This window comes from Neoarius graeffei, chromosome 1 (genome assembly GCF_027579695.1).
Source record: "Neoarius graeffei isolate fNeoGra1 chromosome 1, fNeoGra1.pri, whole genome shotgun sequence".
Lineage (NCBI taxonomy): Eukaryota > Metazoa > Chordata > Actinopteri > Siluriformes > Ariidae > Neoarius > Neoarius graeffei.
This window is the reverse complement of record NC_083569.1, coordinates 94,169,269-94,190,637: the sequence shown is the minus strand read 5'-3', so window position 1 is coordinate 94,190,637 and position 21,369 is coordinate 94,169,269. Positions and strand designations below refer to the sequence as shown.

Sequence of the window (21,369 nt, the reverse complement as noted above, 5' to 3'; positions counted from 1 at the left end):
TTAAAGAAGCAGAGAGACTGTCCCAGTCAACGTTTTTATAGTCAAAAACAGTTCTTGAATCGCGTGAAGAAATAGTCGCGTGTGTTGTGAGGTCAAAGAACAATAGGGAATGATCAGTGAAGATACCCATTGTTCCAGGTTCAATGCATGTTATGTTTGAAACCATCTCTGGGGAGTTGACAAAAATGAGATCTAAAATGTTATCTTGTCTTGTTGGATGCATATTTAATTGCTGTAAAAAAAAAGTCAAAAGTCAGTTCATGAAAATCCAAAGAACCAGAAGAGATATTCCTCCCAATAGATGTTGAAATAAAATCAGAGTTCCAAGTTAAGTCAGGAAAATTAAAGTCACCAGTAATCAGTATTTTATCGTACTTTGAAGTGAGTTTGAGTAGCAAAGTAAACAGTGACAGCCATTCATTAAGATCACAATTCGGAGGCCGGTAGCAAACGCAGAGAAGACAGTTTTTAGATTTAAAACATTCAAGTTCAATAGCAATGATCTCCAAATGGTTAGACCAGTCCCCTAAAACGATTCCATTGAAAATTAAGGTATCCTTTAGGGCTAAAAGTACACCTCCTCCTCGCTTATCAGCCGCGTGATCTTTTCGAATTATGTTATATCCAGTTGGAATGATTTCAATGTCAGAGATACTGTCGTTAAGCCATGATTCAGAGGCTGTCCACACGGCAACGGATTCAGGTGAATCTGATAAAATTGTTTATCGTTTCGGCCTGGTGTCCACACGGCACCGGCGTTTTGGGTGCCCCAAAACGATATTTTTTGAGAACGGGTTCCAGAGTGGAAAAATCTGGCAACGGCGCCATTGCGAAGTCGTCTGGATGAGTAGAACGGATTTGTTTACGATGATGTCACAACCACATGACTAGAACAAGCAGCACTCTCGCCGTTTTGTATGAACCACTGCATTGCATTCACTTTTGTATACAGCTTTTCTTTTAAATAAACAAGTAACTGAACCATTTCTTGAATTTCTTTTTTTTATTGGATAAGACTGCTTTTCAAAATGTTCACACACAATATAAAAAGTTATATATATATATATATATATATATAGGGCGGCACGGTGGTGTAGTGGTTAGCGCTGTCGCCTCACAGCAAGAAGGTCCGGGTTCGAGCCCCGTGGCCGGCGAGGGCCTTTCTGTGTGGAGTTTGCATGTTCTCCCCGTGTCCGCGTGGGTTTCCTCCGGGTGCTCCGGTTTCCCCCCACAGTCCAAAGACATGCAGGTTAGGTTAACTGGTGACTCTAAATTGACCGTAGGTGTGAATGTGAGTGTGAATGGTTGTCTGTGTCTATGTGTCAGCCCTGTGATGACCTGGCGACTTGTCCAGGGTGTACCCCGCCTTTCGCCCGTAGTCAGCTGGGATAGGCTCCAGCTCGCCTGCGACCCTGTAGAACAGGATAAAGCGGCTAGAGATAATGAGATGAGATAAATTATATAAAAATGCTTTTCAAAATGTTCACACACAATAAGAAAATTAAGTTTTATAAAACTATGCACACTAATAAAACTAATTTGTACACACAGAAGGCACGATTTCCTCGCGTAGTCGCAGCCATCTTCTTCTTCTTGTGTATTTTCACGCCGGGTAGAAGAAGGGGTTTATGCGCATGCATTCTACTTCTTCTATTGTTCTGGTGTCTCCGATGGGACCGTCTTACAGCGCACCTAGAGGTGTGGCATGTGTATTGCACAGTTTTCAGCAAGCGTTGCGTTGCCATATGTACCTGATATTTTACTGATCCATTGCCCATGTGGACGCAATATTTTTTTTAATAAAATCTCGTTGCCGTTGTCGTGTGGATGTAGCCTCAGTGATGGCAGTGATGTCCAGCTCTTCTGCATAAACCAGATCTTGAAAGGCTTTCAGATTGCTGATTTGAGTCCCGTCAGATGACTTATTTAAGCTGCGAAGACTCTGAGCGTTAAATGACAAGCAGCAAAAATTTGATGCGACAATAACGTTCCTGGGTGTTGTATCTGAAGCTTGTCTTGGACATGAAACAAATTTGCTAGCCATAAGTAGGAAAATTATGTTAAAAACCATAAAAATATTAGAGACACAAAAGCACACAAACACATCCGGAACATGAACGTGCGCGTAACCCGGTGAGGACGTGCACGTAACCCGGCGAGGCTCTAGCTTTCTTAGCAGCAGCCTGGAAATTTGACAGAGAAGTTCAGAACATTTCTAGGGACACCATGAGGTGGTCCTTCTTCCATTTCCGCTCGGCTCTACGACAGACCTGCCTGAGGAGGCGGGTAGACTCATCAAGCCACTGTTGGGATTTAAAATTGGGACGTCTGAATTTAAGAGGAGCCAAGGTGTCTAAGATGGCAACACAGGAGGTACTGAAAAGGAGCATTAAAAGGATAGTTCGGGATTTTTGACATGAATCTGTATGGCATCCCCATCAATAGTGTCGTGCAAACACACTGACTTACCCCTGACAGCATCCTGTGAGTCCAGTTCTTGTCCAGTTTTGGTCCAGACGAAAGTAGTCCGGCAAGTTTGTTGGGGTCACGAAAGTAAAACGTTTTTCGTCTCAAAACAGTAGGGGAGAGCGGGGTAAGATGAGCCAGGGGGTAAGATGAGCCACCCCCTGTTTCTAAGAAACAGTAAACAAATGTGACCATGTGACCACATTCAAAGGGGGGCGGGACCATTTACTTACACTTGTGGAGAGGAGCACCACATGTCAAACTAGGTGAGGGAGATATTTATAAAAATGTGTTTTTGTGCTTTCTAAGTCAATTCCATGTTTGTCCACAGTGAAGGTGATTTAGAGAAGACAAAAGTAGAATAATATTTAGACACATTAGGGTTAAGTTAGTGGCTTTCTAAGCTATGATATGAATGCTAATAAAAATAATTTTGATTAGCCTAATCCCCTTTATTAGCATTTTTCTACAAAATGGTGGCCACGGGGTAAGATGAGCCATTAGATGTGGGGCAAGTTGAGCCACTGGCTCAACTTACACCATTGGTGGCTGAGCTTACCCAATATGGATGACACTTAAGTTTTCACATTTACTGGTCATATATGACAATAACAACAAATAAACAAACAAATAAATAACATGTTAATATAAATAATATGTTTAAAAGGTTTTTAATAAATAAAATAATGCCCTCTGTTATTACAGGTGTGCATGATGCCACACTCATACAAAAGAAAAACAGACAGGGCCGCACAGTCCCGTGCAGTTTTGGAGAGAGCCGCAGAGGAAGTCAGGAAAGGCAGGCCTATTCGGGCTGTGGCGAGGGATATGCATTTGGACAGGATGACTCTGACTAGGTTCATTGAAAAGATAAAGAATGGAGAGGTAGAGACAGGTTATACCAAGTTGGTGAAAGTGCATTTCTTCATTGGCCAGATAATCAAATTGGATGTCTTCGAAATAGAGGCAAGATTTCTCAAAAGAAGCCGGTCATGCCATGGCTCTGCAAGAAAGCCAACCTTTGTCTTCAAAGAGAAAGATGAGGCTGTCCTGTCAAGACAGGATATTGTGAAAAAATTGCCCCGCCCCTTTACTGTTGGGGGGACAGCACGGAGGGACAGGCAAATGGTGTTCCCTTGCAATTTGAACGCTTGGAACATTGAATAATGATGAAATGATTGATGGAATGATTGCTGCATGTTTTAGCAATGTTTTAACCTACTGAAAGAAATAAGATTTTTTGGCACTGCTCTACTGTTTTAGTAATTTCTATAATATAGTATATCTCTCATTCCCTCTCTAACTATCCCTCTTTCTATCTATCTACGCATATCTCTCTCTATCCATCTATCAATCCCTCCCTATCCCATCTCGTTCTATCACCTCTCTCTTCATCTCCCCTTCTCTATGCAACGGCCCTATCCCCCACTTGATTGACTTGATTCATTGATTGCATTTCTAATAATAAAAGTTGTTTACTTTGTTAACCTAACATGTTTTGTGTTGGCTCAATTTACCCCACACAGTGGCTCATCTTACCCCGTGCATGGGGTAAGTTGAGCCACTTGACATTTTTTTTTCAAGAGGTAATATCACTCTAACCATAAGAGCTTATCAATTATTTTTTGCTCAGATAGTAACAGTACACTTTGAAATTTGGTATGGTGTGTAGACTGGAAGCAAAAATGGCTTTAACATGTAGTTATGATGAAAAATGTAAAAAGTGGCTCATCTTACCCCGCTCTCCCCTATGTGTTCAAAAGAGTGATATATTTGCATCACAAAACCGTTGCCAAATAAAAAGTCAGACCTTGAAATCGCTTGGCACTATTTTCTCTCCCTTCTTATCACTGCGCGCTGCCGCCAGGTGACAGCCACGGCTGTTTCATTCATTGTTTTAGTGATGGGAATTTCGGCAGCCGGCTCTTTTGGCTCTTCTTACTATAAGGAGCCGGCTCTTTCGGCTCCCAAACGGCTCCTGAGATTTTATTTTTGATTTAATTGCTGCAGGCGGCACGGTGGTGTAGTGGTTAGCGCTGTCGCCTCACAGCAAGAAGGTCCTGGGTTCGAGCCCCGGGGCCGGCGAGGGCCTTTCTGTGCGGAGTTTGCATGTTCTCCCCGTGTCTGCATGGGTTTCCTCCGGGTGCTCCGGTTTCCCCCACAGTCCAAAGACATGCAGGTTAGGTTAACTGGTGACTCTAAATTGACCGTAGGTGTGAATGTGAATGGTTGTCTGTGTCTATGTGTCAGCCCTGTGATGACCTGGCGACTTGTCCAGGGTGTACCCCGCCTTTCGCCTGTAGTCAGCTGGGATAGGCTCCAGCTCGCCTGCGACCCTGTAGAACAGGATAAAGCGGCTAGAGATAATGAGATGAGATGAGATTTAATTGCTGCAATTAACTAGTTAATTAATTACATTATTATTTATATTTTATCAATAGGATGTTTTCCATTTTATTTTTTAGTTTTTGTAGCCATTGTAAAGCTTTGTAAAGTATAGCAGTGTAACAATGTTCTAGCTATAGAAATAAAACTTACTTACCAATTAATAAATTATTTTCTCACAAACATAATGCAAAACTGTGTTATATTACCAATATAAAATACACAGAAGACATCAACTGTTTATCCTTTATGGCTTTATTTCACACTCGACCTTGAACAAAATGCCACAAAATAAATTATGAAGTATAAATCAGGCCTAAGAAACTATGAAGCAAAGTTGGAAATTATTTTAACAAACACAGAACAATGTGCAACAAAATATGTGGCACCTTGAGCGCATGTAAAAAGAGAAAAAAGTGCTGCACTCTGCTCCACCAGTAATGAGAAGCCGCTGGAACAGCAAATATGCTCCTGTTATAATGACTGCTGTCTCGTTGTATACCGCAGATTAATCTGGCCATGCCAAGGCAGTTGCCGACCGAACCTGTCAATTTATGAGCGACAATTTATATCATGAGCTTTAGGAATTCATGGCAACAAAACAATGATCGTGGTTGTCAAATAGACAATCATCCTTCAGCTGAGCTGAACTCTCTCTCTCTCTCTCTCTCTCTCTGAGGCACCTAAGGACAAAAAACTAATTCAGCTCCCCAACTCGGCTCCCACCGAAGAGCCGGCTCTTTGAACCGGCTCGTTCGCGACCGACACATCACTACATTGTTTACTGCTAGCAAAGTTAGCGACAACATGTCTGACTACGACGGTGAAATGTGTGCGGAGATTCAGCCACATCTTTGTTGCTACAGCCTGGATAGTCGCAAGTGCGCACCATTTTCACAAATATATTATTGTATAGGTTATAGAAGGTGATAAATTTGTCACTGTTCTTGCTCTCAAATTAGCTTGTTAGCGCCGCTGATCTGAACTCCTAATCACTGCCAAACAATGGGAAAGGTGTTGATTCCTGCGCAGATGTCAACATGACAGCGCGCAGTGATACCGAGGGAGAGAAAATAGTGCCAAGCGATTTCGAGGTCTGACTTTTTATTTGGCAACGGTTTTGTGATGCAAATATATCACTCTTTTGAACACGTACTGTTTTGAGATGAAAAACGTTTTACTTTCGTGACCCCAACAAACTTGCCGGACTACTTTCGTCTGGACCAAAACTGGACAAGAACTGGACTCACAGGATGCTGTCAGGGGTAAGTCAGTGTGTTTGCACGACACTATTGATGGGGATGCCATACAGATTCATGTCAAAAATCCCGAACTATCCCTTTAACTCCTCTGGACTGGAGAGGTGCTGATGTGCAGTGGAAATAGAGGTGGTAATGTCATTTATTAAATAACATTGAGAGAACTTCTTTGCAGTGAACGAGTTAATATGACGGGAGTAGTGACCAGAAGATCTGGTTGTAAACAGGTGGTGAAATAATTTTACGCTGAACACAATAGGCATATGATCGGAGATAGATGCATCCTCGATGCACATGGAATCAATGGAAAACCCACAGGATAAAATGAGATCCAAAGTGTGGCCATGAACATGGGTTGGCTGATTGATGTGTTGGATAAGGCCAAAAGAATCCAATAAGGAACAGAACTCACTAACCATCATTAGCACACTAACTGTGAAAAAAAGTCAAATACAAGTGTTTGCGTGTTAACTGTTAAACGCTGTCAAACCTTAGCGTTAGCGCTAATTTAAAAACGCTGTCAAAAATGAGCGTCAGCATGCTAACTTAATAAAAACTGTGAAAGACCAGCATTAGCATGCTAACATTTAACAAAAACACTCAAACACTAATGTTAGCGCACTAACTGTTAACAAAAATGCTGTCAAACACGAGCATTAGTGCGCTAACATTTAACAAAAACGCTCTCAAACTCGTGTTAGCACGCTAACTGTTCACAAAAACCCTGTGAAAAATAAGTGTTAGGATGGTAACTTTTAACAAAAACGCTTTCAAAAACGAGCATCAGCGTGGTAACAAAAATGCTGTCAAACTCTAGTGTTAGCATGCTAGTTTAACAAACCTGTCAAAAATGAATGTTAGCACACTAACTTAACAAAAACACTGTCAAACTCTAACGTTAGCATGCTGATTTGTCACAAATGAGCATTACCGTGCTAACTTAACAAAAATGCTGTCAAACTCTAGCATTAGTGTGCTGTTAACAAAACTGCTGTCAAACTCTAGCATTAGTGTGCTAACGTTTAACAAAAACGCTCTCAAACTCTAGTGTTAGCACGCTAACTGTTAACAAAAACCCTGTGAAAAAAGCGTTAGGACGCTAACTTTCAACAAAAGCGCTTTCAAAAACGAGCATCAGCATGTTAACAAAAATGCTGTCAAACTCTAGCATCAACACAGTAACTGTTAAAAAAAACGCTGTCAGAAACGAGCGTCAGCACACTAACTTAACAAAAACCACCAAACACGAACAAAACATTCACAAACTCTAACATTAGCATGGTAACTATTCATAAAAAACGCTTTCAGAAACGAGCATCAGCGGGCTTAACGTTAACAAAAACACTGTCACACTTTAACATTTGCTAAAGTGTGCTAACTTAACAAAAACCATCAAACATTAGCATTAGTGCGCTAACGTTGAACAAAAACATTCACAAACTCTAATGTTAACGCACTAACTTAACAAAAATGCTGTCAAACTCCAGTGTTAGTGCGCTAACTTCACAAAAACGCTTTCAAACTCTAGGCTTAGCATGCTAACTTAACAAACTCACTTTCAAAAATGAGCATCAGCGGGCTAACTGTTCACAAAAATGCTGCCAAGCACGAGTGTTAGCGTGCTGTTAACAAAAATGCTTTCAAAAACAAGCATCAGCACGCTAACTGTAAGTAAAAATGCTGTCAAACTTTAACGTTAATGCACAAACTTAACAAAAACACTGTCAAACTCTAGCGTTAGTCTGCTAAATGTTAAAAAAGTCAAATACGAGTGTCAGTGCACTAACTTAACAAAAACTGTCAAACAATATTAGTGCACTAATGTTTAACAAAAACGCTGTCAAACTTTAACATTAGAACGCTAACTTAAAACGCTGTCAAACTCGACCATTAGCATGCTAACGTTTAACAAAAATGCTTTCAAACACTAGCATTAGTGTGCTAACCTAACAAAAATGTTGTCAAACTCTAGCATTAGCGTGCTAACTGTGAATAAAAACACTTTCAAAAAACGAGCATCAGCATGCTAACTGTAAACAAAAACGCTGTCAAACTAACGTTAGCACGCGGTGAACAAAAATGAGCATCAGTGCGCTAACTGAACAGAAATGAGCATCTCCACAAAAACACTATCAAACTCTCACGTTAGCATACTTACTGAACAAAAATGTTGTCAATCTCTAGCGTTAGTGTGCTAGCTTAACAAAAACGCTTTCAAACACGAACGTTAGCGTGCTAACAACAAAAATGGTTTCAAAAACAATTAGCGCTCTAACTGTGAACAAAAATGCTGTGAAACTTTAATGTTAGTGTGCTAACTTAACAAAAACACCGTCAAACATGATAGTGCGTTAACTGTTCACAAAATGCTGTCAAACTCTAGTGTGAGCACGCTAACTGTTAACAAAAACGCTTTCAAACACTAGCGTTAGCACACCGTTAGAAAAATCCTTTCAATCACTAGCGTTAGCATGCTAACTTAACAAAAACACCGTCAAACTAGCTTTAGTGTGCTAACTGTTAACAGAAACACTTTCAGGTGCTAGCATTTAACAAAAACGGTCTGAAATGCTAACGTGAGTGCGCTAAGTGATCACAAAAATATTTATTCATGTAGTTTATTTATTTATGTGAAGAAGAGAATGCAGTGTTTGTAAATAAAAGCTGAGGTTGATGGTGTTTGTGTGTGATGAAGTGTGAAGGAGAAACACAGTGGTGTTGGGTTTTATCTACACAGACATCAGCAGCTGAACTTCATCCATTTTATTGATCAGATTCAATTCTGCAGTAAATCTCAGTGTGAACTGTAAATCAGCTTTATTCAGATTTGATTCAGAATGACAAACTTCCACAATCATAATGTGTAAAAAAACAGACTGGAGGATTCAAATGATTTATTGATGAGAAAACAAACCCCAGGCATTAAAATAAACTGCACAGCACTTTAAAAGGGAAAATGTCTTTCTAACATTCACCAGAAAAAATAAAATATTTTTGATTCTCAGCATTTAATAGATGATTAAATCTGTGAGGTGAAAATTCATTCAGGTTTAAATACAGGAGAGATGATGAGTGGGGCTGCGTTTTTACCTTCATAACTGAACCAAGGACTGAAGAATGGATAGAGTTTCTGAGTGAAAGACTGAGCAGTGAAAGAGTAGATATGAGATCTGGACTTCACATCATAAAAGGAGACCAGACCCTCATCATAATCCACAAACACCCCCACCGTCTCCAGCTTCTCTCTCAGTGGGAGGGGGACAGGGGGACCAGCATTAGCCCAGTACTGATTCTCATTCCACAGTGCCACAGTCCAGAATCCATTCTGAGGTTCCAGTGTAATGTCCTCCTTCCTGTTAATGTTCTCTCTCACAACTCCTAATAACCACGCAGTTTTCCCTCTGACCTGCACCTCATAATAAAATCTCCCTGAGGAGAAACTCTGCTTTCCCACAACAGCGAGATAGTATTCAAACCTCTGTGGTGTATCAGTGAGTTTCTGCCACTCGTCTCCATCTGTCGCTTGTTTTCCATCAGCAGACAGGATGAGATATGGATTTGCTGTATCAGGATCCAGAGTCACATCCACTGAGAGAAACACACAGTGTGTGATGTGAGTTTGCAGGTAAAAAAGATTAAATCATCATCCAGTGGATCAGATTCATTCGGATTTATGAGAGGATTTGTAGAAGATTAAATAATTCAACATTTTTAAATGATCTCTTGTAAAAAGAGAAAACTTGTCCACACTGTTCCAAATGTCTGTCGTTTTCACAGCATTTTTACTGAATAATGAACAAATGCTGACTGTCGAACCTGTAGACAGCATGTTGCTGTAGATGTGAAAAGCATCATGGTCTAAACTCTCTGCTGGGTGAATTCCACACTCAATAGATTTTTCCTGTGAAATACAACACCGTCATTTTGAGAGGGATTTTTTTAGCCGGATCTTTTTCACCTGCTTTTCTCCAGACAGTTTTGTTGTCAGAGTTTACTGACGAGATTCCACAATTTCTTCAGCCTTTGACTTCAGTAAGGTCACTGAGCTCATTATTTTACTATTGTACGGTAATCAGGGCTTTGAACCGGAATTTTTTTCCTATTGGTTCATTCCGAACAAAAACGGAATTTTAACGTTTCCGGTTTTGGGTTCCACCATTAAATAGACGTTCCTGAACCGGTTAGAAAAAAAATTTCGCTCCCGGAACGGTTAATTACGTTCCCTGTCAGCGGTTTAACAAATGGCTATAAAATTATGTCTCTGTCTCATCCAGCTTAAGCCAAACGTAGGCTAATTCTATTACAACCTTCATTAAATAAGACAAGAAATAATTCAAAACAATTATTATTTCAAATGTTGGCGATTTGGATTCTCAGTATGTCTTCCCATCTACACAAACAGAAAACGTGCCAAAAATGAAAAGATAATTCGTTTAGTGTGTTACCAAAGGCTAGTCAGGCCCTATAGAGGGCTACCGCATGACGTCACCGCACCACGAGATTTTGTTAGGCGCCATATTGGAAGACCAAGTACACATCTATGCAAGTACATACATACATAAAACAAACTACAGCTGAAATGTAGCCAGGGCCGGTTCTGCCCTAATCTGGACCCGGGTGCAACATCGCGCAAACCCCCCAAAAAAAAGTCTAAATCAGGACAACCATCACATAACTATAAACATTTTATATCAACTATTTTAACTAAATGGGCTATAATAAATAAGCCTGCAGGCAGCCACGGCGGGCTGCCTCAGAAAAGTAACCATTTGTCCTACCTTAAAACTCGTTTTGCATTTTCTGCCTCCTTTTTTGTATTTTCGACCCTCCGTTTATTTTCTTTCCTTTTCTGAAAACCCGATTTGTGTCCAGGCATTTTGTTCTGCTACCAACGAACTAACTCGTCAGGTCTCGTCTCTCGAGTCCGCGATGATTCCCGTGGGAAGGGCAACAACTGATACATTTTTACAAACAGCCAATAGGGAGGTTGCATCGTTCAGGCTCTTCTTTGCTCAGACACTCAGTAATGCACTTACTCACTAGTAGTCCACCTTCCCGCTCTCTCCATTCAATCAGCGAATGTCACACAGGAAGTGAACCCCAGCGGGTCATAGAAACTTGTGCAGGAGAAGAATGGCTTTTTTATTTGTAGGCTACAGAAACTTTGAGGAACGAAATAAAAACCGGTATTAACCGGTTACCATTATTTTTAATAAGCGTTTCTGTTCCGGAACATAAAAAATAATAAAGTTTCTGGTTTCGTTTCTGTTCCATGTGAAATAGAAAAAGTTCCCGGTTTTCGTTTTCGTTCCTTGAACCGGTTCAAAGCCCTGACAGTAATTGATCAGTTTTCAGGTTCCCTGTGTGTGTAAGTTTAAAAGCGCACTGGGAGAGAGACACACCTTCATTAGCTCGTAGGCGAGTGTGTATAATATTCCCAAAATAAACTATTTACACACAGCATTGTGAGAGATTTTATTATCTGGAGGCATTTAGTTGATGTCGTCATCAGTTTGGTGTCGGAGTAACATTATTGGATAAAAGCTAAAATGGAATCGTGTGTGTGTGTGTCACTGAGCTCTGTGTAAAATCTGGAGGGCTCAGAGCCCATCCCCTGCTGTAGAGATGAGTGAAGCCACCTGGCCGCCATCTTACCGCTCACATCGCGTGTATTTGGTTTATGTGTTAAAGCGTCGTATCCGATCAAATTTGCCCCAAGAAAAGTATCTCCTGACTTTTTCCCCTTTCATTCCCTCCTCTTATTTTCTCCACTTTATCCCCCCCATTCCTTACAGATCTTTATCGCACTCCGCTTCACTGTTATTGGCTTTTCCCTTTTCCAGTTCAGTCTCTGATCTTTTTTTTTGAACGGCTCTTTTACTCCTATAATTATTTTTATGGAGATTTTCAGTTTCTCTTATACAGTCGATATTTCTCTTTCGTATATTTCTTCTTCCTTTCTATCTATCTAGAGCAGCGGCTACAATTATCGACAGTCCATAATTATCGACACCTTTTCAGATTTACCAATAAAAAACAATTTTACAAAGCTGAGTTTCAGTTATAACAATTATTATTGGTTAATCAACCGGAAGACCCGCCTCACCCTTTGATCTTGTCGTCTGATGACACAGCTCGTTACCTGAGATGGAATTTTTTTTAGCACGATTAGCAATTTGAGGAAAACCCGGGCGTCATCATCGCAGGTAAGCATGGTGGAAAGATCATGGACATGTTTTTACTGATCAAATTCACCGATATTTCATGATCTCCTTGTGGAAACCTACTTTGTTTCTGACTCTTATTTGACAGTCGCCATTTTGTATCTAAACGCGCGTTTGAGAGTCACGTGAGGTGTCGATAATAGTGATCACTTTCGTTTAGTAGATATGTTACGTTCATTATGTCTTATTAAATCAAATCATTAGTTTTCTTTTGTTTCAGACATGTAAAAGTTTTTTCCTTTACCTGACATATTTCGACGGTGTGACCTCCCTGTCAATATTGACCCTCTGATGAAGATGGAAGTTACACCGTCGAAACATGTCAGGTAAAGGAAAAAACTTTTACATGTCTGAAACAAAAGAAAACTAATGATTTGAATAGTGATCACTTTCACCGGTGTCCACCATTATCGACACCCTGTGGAATTAAGGGACATTTACAACTGTTATGGATCGATCTTTGTGTAACATTGTTGAAGTAGATGAAGTACTTAAAAAAATATATAAAAGTGCAGTGATTTGTAATTTTTTTCTGATTGATAACAGAATGGAATGTTTATCGAGTATTTGGAATCCAATTGCAAGAAATAGAATTAGAGCAGAATTAAATTCCTAACATATAAAAAATTACATGCTTGAAATATTCAGATTTTTCGATTCCATTCAGAATTTTTTTTTGCAATTTGTTGTAAATATCGACCACATATTACAATATCAGGAGACATTTTATATTTTGGTTTGAGGAATGACATGCGACCTTTGACCCGGATGTCCATGTGGTTACAATGTCAATTGCCTGTTGAGATTTATTGGTAAACGACAAAACTAGAAATTAATACAAACAACAATGAATGACGAACAAAATGTGATCGATGAGAATACTTAGAAAGTGGAACAAAAAGATTTTCTGACAGGTTCAACATTATCAGTTCATTTGTTTACAAACATTAGAATTACTTCCTCATTTACGTAAACACCGACATCCATATATTTATATAAAAGATATTTTGAACTAAATATAAAAGTCTATGTAAAACTAATTTGAAATAAAAACTGTTTTGTTAACTTAATACCACATACCGGTTATTTCTTAATGTAAATAATCATCTGGATGTCGATAATTGTGGAACGGTGTCACGTGATCTGATACGCTCAGTAATCAGGAATCAACTCTTGTTTTTTTTTCCCCCAGTGGAAGTTTGAGTCATTATTCATGCACAATTTACATATTGAAAATCTTTTCTACTTTTGCAATGGCCAAAAGATCGTTAAAGTGTCGATAATTGTAGCCGCTGCTCTATCTATCTATCTATCTATCTATCTATCTATCTATCTATCTATCTATCTATCTATCTATCATTATTATACAACACAAAGGCTGTACAATATTTCCTTTCTATTTCGGGCAGTTGCTGAAACAGGATTATTTTCTCGTGTTATTTGCCATTTTCACTTCATTCTCACAGTCATGTCTTAACAGTGTTTATTGGTCACATAATTCACCGTCATTTTAGACACAAACAACTCAATTTTGATGCTTTTTCTTTTTAAGACCGCACAGTGTTTAGTAAATGGTGTAACCTTTAATGTGTGAAACAAATGCAATGAGAAATAGAACTTGGCAAATGATGTGACAAACAAATGCGACTTTTATCCGCACAAACGGCGCTGTGCACACACGTGTAAAAATGATCACACTATCAACACTCGCAGGTGAAATGTCCGTCCACAACCTTTGACCTGATGGTTTGTACAGTTCACTGCTGCACATGCAGACGTTTTTCTTGTCATTTTTCTCACCAACTCCAGAAATAACTTGTCCAGTTTTTTCTCCTTGTCAAACCGGCCGAGTCAACAGATTTGTTGATTTTTCGAAGGTAAATCTGCCATAATTTTCTGAATATCGTTGCTATTAACATCAGGTTTGTGAAAATCATTAAATGATGAAATCTAAAAAATATTGGTGAATAAGTTAGTTAATGCAATCTTATTGCTTTGACATCACCATTCACTAGTTACTGCTCACAGATTCACTGGGTAAGTCCTTTATCTTTCAAATGAATATGTACATGTATTTATATGGTCATGTGACCTTACTAATGAAGTGTTAATTCGTATTAAAACCATTCTATGATCAATAAAGAAGCAGCGTCAATATCTGCATATCTGTAATGTGTGTACAATGTGTTTAAATTATTCATTTAATCCCTATAATACGCCCTTTAATGTCCCTCGGCCCACATCATTTTAAATGTATAAAGTTATAAATGTGGTATTTGGGGATCATAATGTAGCCCCCTACTAATTTTAGTTCATCCTTTTGTATTTTTTGTTGTTATCTGCAGTGTAGGGTTGCCCTGGTTTATAAAATATCACCTCATTTATTACTTATGTGATTTATTTTATGCATTAAAAGAGGAAACTGTGTATTTTAGTTAAAGTGTTCAAATATTCCACGCTTAGAGCAGACCTTGAACTTCTCATGTCTGTTTTCTGCGGGGGATAGACAGGTGTCAATCAAACAAGTTGGGATAGACTTTTGCGCTGTCGGATTTTGTGAGGGGCGGGACTTAGTTCAGACACGACGATACGGAGCGAGGAGAGAAAAAGAGGATAATACCTGTTTTAAGTTCATTTTATTCTTTGGAAATACTTTTTTTTGGAAGAATTAAAAACCCAGTGGGATTGCGACTTTGTGTAACTCTAACTAGCGGAGTGTGGGCTGCGTTGGGAGACGTTTTAGTGCAAACCTGGGCATTTTACGGCCCGCGGGCCGCATCCGGCCCTTTGGTTCATTCTGACCGGCCCGCGTAAGGTTAATTAGAAATTACAAAATAAACGTATTTTCTAATTTTACCTCATGCATGGACTGAATGTGCATTGCTTTTATTTTGAAGGTGTGTTCAACAAAAACGCAATGCGCGCGACATGAACATGACATGAAATCCCACGAAACCTAATCCCGCGATAACTACTTCCGTAATTTGTCCAGACCAACCACAAACTTGTACGTCATCCTTCAAACGGTCCAGCCAATCACATCGTGTGACGTCACCAGCAGGCGCCGGAGCCCGAGCCGATCTGTAGATCTGATTCCAACACCGAATCGACTGATGATCATCTGTCAGCTGTGCTTCGCATCTCCACCTCAGACATTCAACCTGACTGATGCACTCGTTAAAGACCAACAGAGACTAGATTTCTCTCACTGAACAAATAAAAAACTGAAAAACACCAAATGAGGTGATTAGACTCCAAATGTGGGCATCATTATTATAATATGATGTATCTTACTTGATATTTGGAGTAGAAAGACAATATTGTGATGTCTTTATTGTGTTTTGGGGTGAATGTGACTGAAAAAAAATGGTACAAACGTTCACATTTTGTTAACCATTGTTTTGGGAAATTTGATTGAATAAATGACATTTTTTGTAAGGCAACCTCGTTTTTTCCATACTCTTACCAGTCTTAGCAGCTTGTAAAAACAAATGTTATTTACTGCTTTATATAAAGAAATACAATTAATATTACGCAGAATTTAGTTCAGCCTTTTGGTCCGGCCCTCCACAAAATTTTCTGTTTCTCATGTGGCTCCATGGAAAAAATAATTGCCCACCCCTGTTTTAGTGAGTCTGGTGACTGAGCTAGTTCTTACCGTTAGTTGCTAAGCTACTACTGTTAGCATGTAAATGGAGTTAGCTGACTAGCGTGCGCCTTCACAGGAGCGAAGGAGACCTGCGTTGGGCTGCGTGTAGGAAGCCTGGGATTATTTACAAGTTTCTGAGTGACTATAGAGATCTTGCAGTCACGTGACCGGAAAGTACACAACCGCCATCTTGTCGGTCAAAAACACCGCTGAATACTGCTGCACTCGTGTACAGAATGGATCAATTTCAACCGACGGACTACACGGCTCATTTTTCTAATGAACAGATAACTAGATATATGTCTAAAATAAACGATCTACAGATTAGTGACCCTTATGGCTTACCGGACGGAGTTTTCACGACCGAATTTTGAACTGCCAGCGGAATACCCGGACATGTATAATTACCTCATTAACTTTCCCTCGCTGTTCAGTGGTGAAGCACTGCGTGCTTATAAATCTCTGCACAGTTATCTTTACAGAAATTAAGGATTTGTCAGCGACTCAGATGTGGCATCTTGTAAACAAGAATCCTCATTGGATGGGTAAGTCACTTAAGTATTGAGTATAGCACTGACCAGCCAATTATAGAATAGAATAAGGTAATTCCAGCTGTAATTCCAAATCGTCCGTCTTGTTTACCATGGATCTGGCGTTGGAGAGATAGAGGCTTAGCAGTGGAGGTTTGAGTGGCTGTTTTCTGAGCTTAGTCAACAGGCCGGCTCTGCCTGCAGCCTCGCTTTTGCTTCCGCTCCTGACGCTGCCTCCTTCGCTTTGCTTCCGATAACAATCCACGGAGACCCCGCTGGTCTCGCTATCTCGTCTGGAATGTTGTGCATGCGATGGAAATCACTACAAACCGGCATTTTCTTCTGGAAACCAATGTCCAGTAAGTCCATATGGTTGTAGTGGATATTGAAGTCCAGTACAGACGAACAACACGCAAAAATACACACAAAAACATAAAAAACGTGCACAGGTAGAGAGAGCTTGTAGCCGCAGCCATTGTAGTAGAATTGTATATAGTAGGGTTTTCCAGAAGAAAAGGTAGAAGTAAAAGCAGAAGTAGAACCAGAAGTAGAAGGCAGAATATGGCGTTTGACCGACAAGATGGCGTCTGTCACAATCTGGATCGGCTGTGACGTCACATGCAAGTGCTCCATAGGTATTGTGGATGCTAAAATTATGCACATGGTTGTTCATCAGTGTATTCATTTGAGATTTTGACTTTCAATGTTAGTGTGCTTCAGACATTGCCACTCATGCTGCTGCAATAGAGGTGCTCAGGACTTGCAGCTGCCAGGGACTTTCTGCACGTGGACCGAGTTTTTCTTCTTCCTCCTGCTCGCTGTGTGTGGAAGGTTTGAATGGACTGTTACTACCATCTTTCTGAGTTTCCAAGGGACTGAGAGTACTAACTCTTCTCCAGCTGAGGGTTACATATGAGCTCCAACAGCGCGGCAACGAACATGGTACCATAGACTGAGTTAGAAAATCCCGGGTAATAATATTATTTTCATTTGTTTATTTTATTTGTTTTTTTTTGGGGGGGGGTTGAAATAAATACTGTGATATTTTTGCAATCAGTGTGTGTGTATGAGTGATTCGTGTTAAATAGTGATGTAAGCCATTTCATTGCAAGATCTGATTTATGTGGAACATTAAAGGGCCATATCTGAGTAAGTACGAAGCATGGGAGTTAAAGCTCACACATACAGTATAGCTAAATTATAAGCTAACTGGGCCTCTTTGCACCTTGGTTTGAATCATATTTTTTTGTACAACCCTGATTCCAAAAAAGTTGGGACAAAGTACAAATTGTAAATAAAAATGGAATGCAATGATGTGGAAGTTTCTAAATTCCATATTTTATTCAGAATAGAACATAGATGACATATCAAATGTTTAAACTGAGAAAATGTATCATTTAAAGAGAAAAAATAGGTGATTTTAAATTTCATGACAACAACACATCTCAAAATAGTTGGGACAAGGCCATGTTTACCACTGTGAGACATCCCCTTTTCTCTTTACAACAGTCTGTAAACGTCTGGGGACTGAGGAGACAAGTTGCTCAAGTTTAGGGATAGGAATGTTAACCCATTCTTGTCTAATGTAGGATTCTAGTTGCTCAACTGTCTTAGGTCTTTTTTGTCGTATCTTCCGTTTTATGATGCGCCAAATGTTTTCTATGGGTGAAAGATCTGGACTGCAGGCTGGCCAGTTCAGTACTCGGACCCTTCTTCTACGCAGCCATGATGCTGTAATTGATGTAGTATGTGGTTTGGCATTGTCATGTTGGAAAATGCAAGGTCTTCCCTGAAAGAGACGTCGTCTGGATGGTAGCATATGTTGCTCTAGAACCTGGATATACCTTTCAGCATTGATGGTGTCTTTCCAGATGTGTAAGCTGCCCATGCCACACGCACTAATGGAAGCCCATACCATCAGAGATGCAGGCTTCTGAACTGAGCGCTGATAACAACTTGGGTCGTCCTTCTCCTCTTTAGTCTGAATGACACGGCAATCCTGATTTCCATAAAGAACTTCAAATTTTGATTCGTCTGACCACAGAACAGTTTTCCACTTTGCCACAGTCCATTTTAAATGAGCCTTGGCCCAGAGAAGACGTCTGCGCTTCTGGATCATGTTTAGATACAGCTTCTTCTTTGAACTATAGAGTTTTAGCTGACAATGGCGGATGGCACGGTGAATTGTGTTCACAGATAATGTTCTCTGGAAATATTCCTGAGCCCATTTTGTGATTTCCAATACAGAAGCATGCCTGTATGTGATGCAGTGCCGTCTAAGGGCCCGAAGATCACGGGCACCCGGTATGGTTTTCCGGCCTTGACCCTTACGCACAGAGATTCTTCCAGATTCTCTGAATCTTTTGATGATATTATGCACTGTAGATGATGATATGTTCAAACCCCTTGCAATTTTATACTGTCGAACTCCTTTCTGATATTGCTCCACTATTTATCGGCGCAGAATTAGGGGGATTGGTGATCCTCTTCCCATCTTTACTTCTGAGAGCCGCTGCCACTCCAAGATGCTCTTTTTATACCCAGTCATGTTAATGACCTATTGCCAATTGACCTAATGAGTTGCAATTTGGTCCTCCAGCTGTTCCTTTTTTGTACCTTTAACTTTTCCAGCCTCTTATTGCCCCTGTCCCAACTTTTCTGAGATGTGTTGCTGTCATGAAATTTCAAATGAGCCAATATTTGGCATGAAATTTCAAAATGTCTCACTTTCGACATTTGATATGTTGTCTATGTTCTATTGTGAATACAATATCAGTTTTTGAGATTTGTAAATTATTGCATTCCGTTTTTATTTACAATTTGTATTTTGTCCCGACTTTTTTGGAATTGGGGTTGTACACAATTCCCAGTTTTATATTTGTAGCCATCGCCTATTCCTCTCCCATGCTAAAAGGTGTTTAAAGGGTAGTGTGTACTCACAAGGGTGTGTTAAAGAATAGGAATTGAGTGAGGGGGCTACAATAATATTTCATTATTTCATTATGTTCCATGAAAGCTGCTGTTGTGGTCAGAAATATAATTTATTTTTGTTGGCTGTAATCATTCATGCAGAGAGAGATTCATATTTTTCCAGCTTGGTAAAGCAGCATGTTTAACATGTGATGTTTACTAATAACTTCTCTTATCGCCTGCTGGCGGTCGCGACTCCTGACATTTATTTACTGTAGATCAGGATTTTAAAACATGAATCAGCCTCAGAGATGCGCAGAAACGTCAGCAGTGATTCCATAATATCCATGCAAATTTAAGCTCCAAGATTCATGTCGGGGAAATAATATGGTTTTAGAAAGCGATGACTGACACAATTCTTTGTATATTTGAGAGGAAACATCAACTTCTTTGAGTGTTTGTGTCACTTGTTGATATTCCACGTGCGCCGGATCCGCCATGTTTCTATCGCAGAGTCGATGTCGGCAGTGAGGAGACTCGAGCTAATAAACTCACGAGGTGCAGGTTCACATCAGATTATTTGAGCTCACGCCAGATTATTTGAGCTCACGCCTATATATATATATATATGACCATCTAAGCTTCTGTTTATGTAAAAATTGATGGATTTTACAATTATGGGGTGATGGGCTTAATTTTTATCTGAAAATGCGGCTGAAGAGACGATCGATTAGTCTGTCGGTGTTTAAACCTCTGTGGGAAACTGAGCGAGCCGTCAGAAAACAAAAGAGGAATCTCTCTTTTCTCTGTTCCTGCTTTTGTGTTCTCGTTTCTTTCTCTATAAGATCAAAACATTAGGTGTATAACTCCATACTCACTACTGTGGAGTCGAGCCCATGCGTTCTCAGGCTAAGATCACTAAGCGCCAGCTAGAACAATTTGAACAATCTGTCCAGAAAAATGATGTCATCTAATCCTGCTCTCTCTTCCAGCTGCACTCACTAGTCAGGTTTTCCTTTCCCGCTGGAGGGAGAGTCGAGTCCGCCATGTTTGCCCACGTTGATGTGTTTTGGTTAAAAGTAGGTCAGACGCCCCACGGTGGTCACCTGATATTGTTGCTCACTTGCTTCGGCAATCTCCAGAATTGTAAAATGCGGGACGGTTTTTATCTCGGCAAAACATTTACACACAGGATACACGGTGTGTGCAGCAGCGAAACATCTCCAAACTCCAACAGCAACAGAAATAAAACATTTTACCCAGAATTCAACTTTGCAGTCAGAAGCTTTAACTGCATTATTATAAAACTCTTTGACTTCTTCGTCCAGCACAACAACATTCACCTCTGAAAGGGAAAGAGTTTTATACTCATCACTTTTCCACACACATGGTGGAACAAATCATTCTTTCAGAATAATCCGTTTTTTCCACACAGTGTTTTACTCACATTTATAATCTTTCATTTTTACAAGTGAAGCTGAATTCAATCAAATCATAAAGCAGAACAGTGGTTTACTCAGAGTCTGGGGATTTGGACTCAACCCCTTCCAGTCTGATCTACCAGCGGATAAATAGTTTGTATGATCTATAACGATGTCCAAAGTTGATGCTAATCTGTGTTTCTCTCCTATGAATGAATGAAAAGTACAAACAGGTCTCAGGTGCTCCATTATAACTCACTAACTCCCCCACACTCCTGCTGCAGACTCCGGAGAAAGAAATAACCTGAGAGTTATAAAACACATTTCTTTATGGATCTGATTCAAATCCACGATGACCTTCACCGTGTTCTGTTGCTATAGTGATACAGGTGCGCGCTCGTGAGAGGGGAGACGTTTAATGGCAGGAGATGTGAAACGGTACGACACGCTCCAGACTCGATGGCCTTTGCCTCGCCCAGAGTAACCCGGATGTTCAACTGGAATATTTGTGGTGTTGAATTTTGC

General features: G+C 40.0%; 1 protein-coding gene across 4 annotated transcripts in view; it reads right to left on the bottom strand.

The window, feature by feature from the left end:
• Positions 1 to 8,784: 8,784 nt before the first annotated feature.
• Positions 8,785 to 21,369, bottom strand: part of LOC132871165 (butyrophilin subfamily 1 member A1-like) — a 165,955-nt gene continuing 153,370 nt past the window's right edge. For all 4 annotated transcript variants that reach the window (XM_060905304.1, XM_060905488.1, XM_060905424.1 and 1 more), the window contains one exon: positions 8,785 to 9,698. In XM_060905304.1, coding sequence (XP_060761287.1) covers positions 9,151 to 9,698 — 548 coding nt within the window. In that variant the 3' untranslated portion in view covers positions 8,785 to 9,150. The remainder of the gene's footprint in view (positions 9,699 to 21,369) is intronic.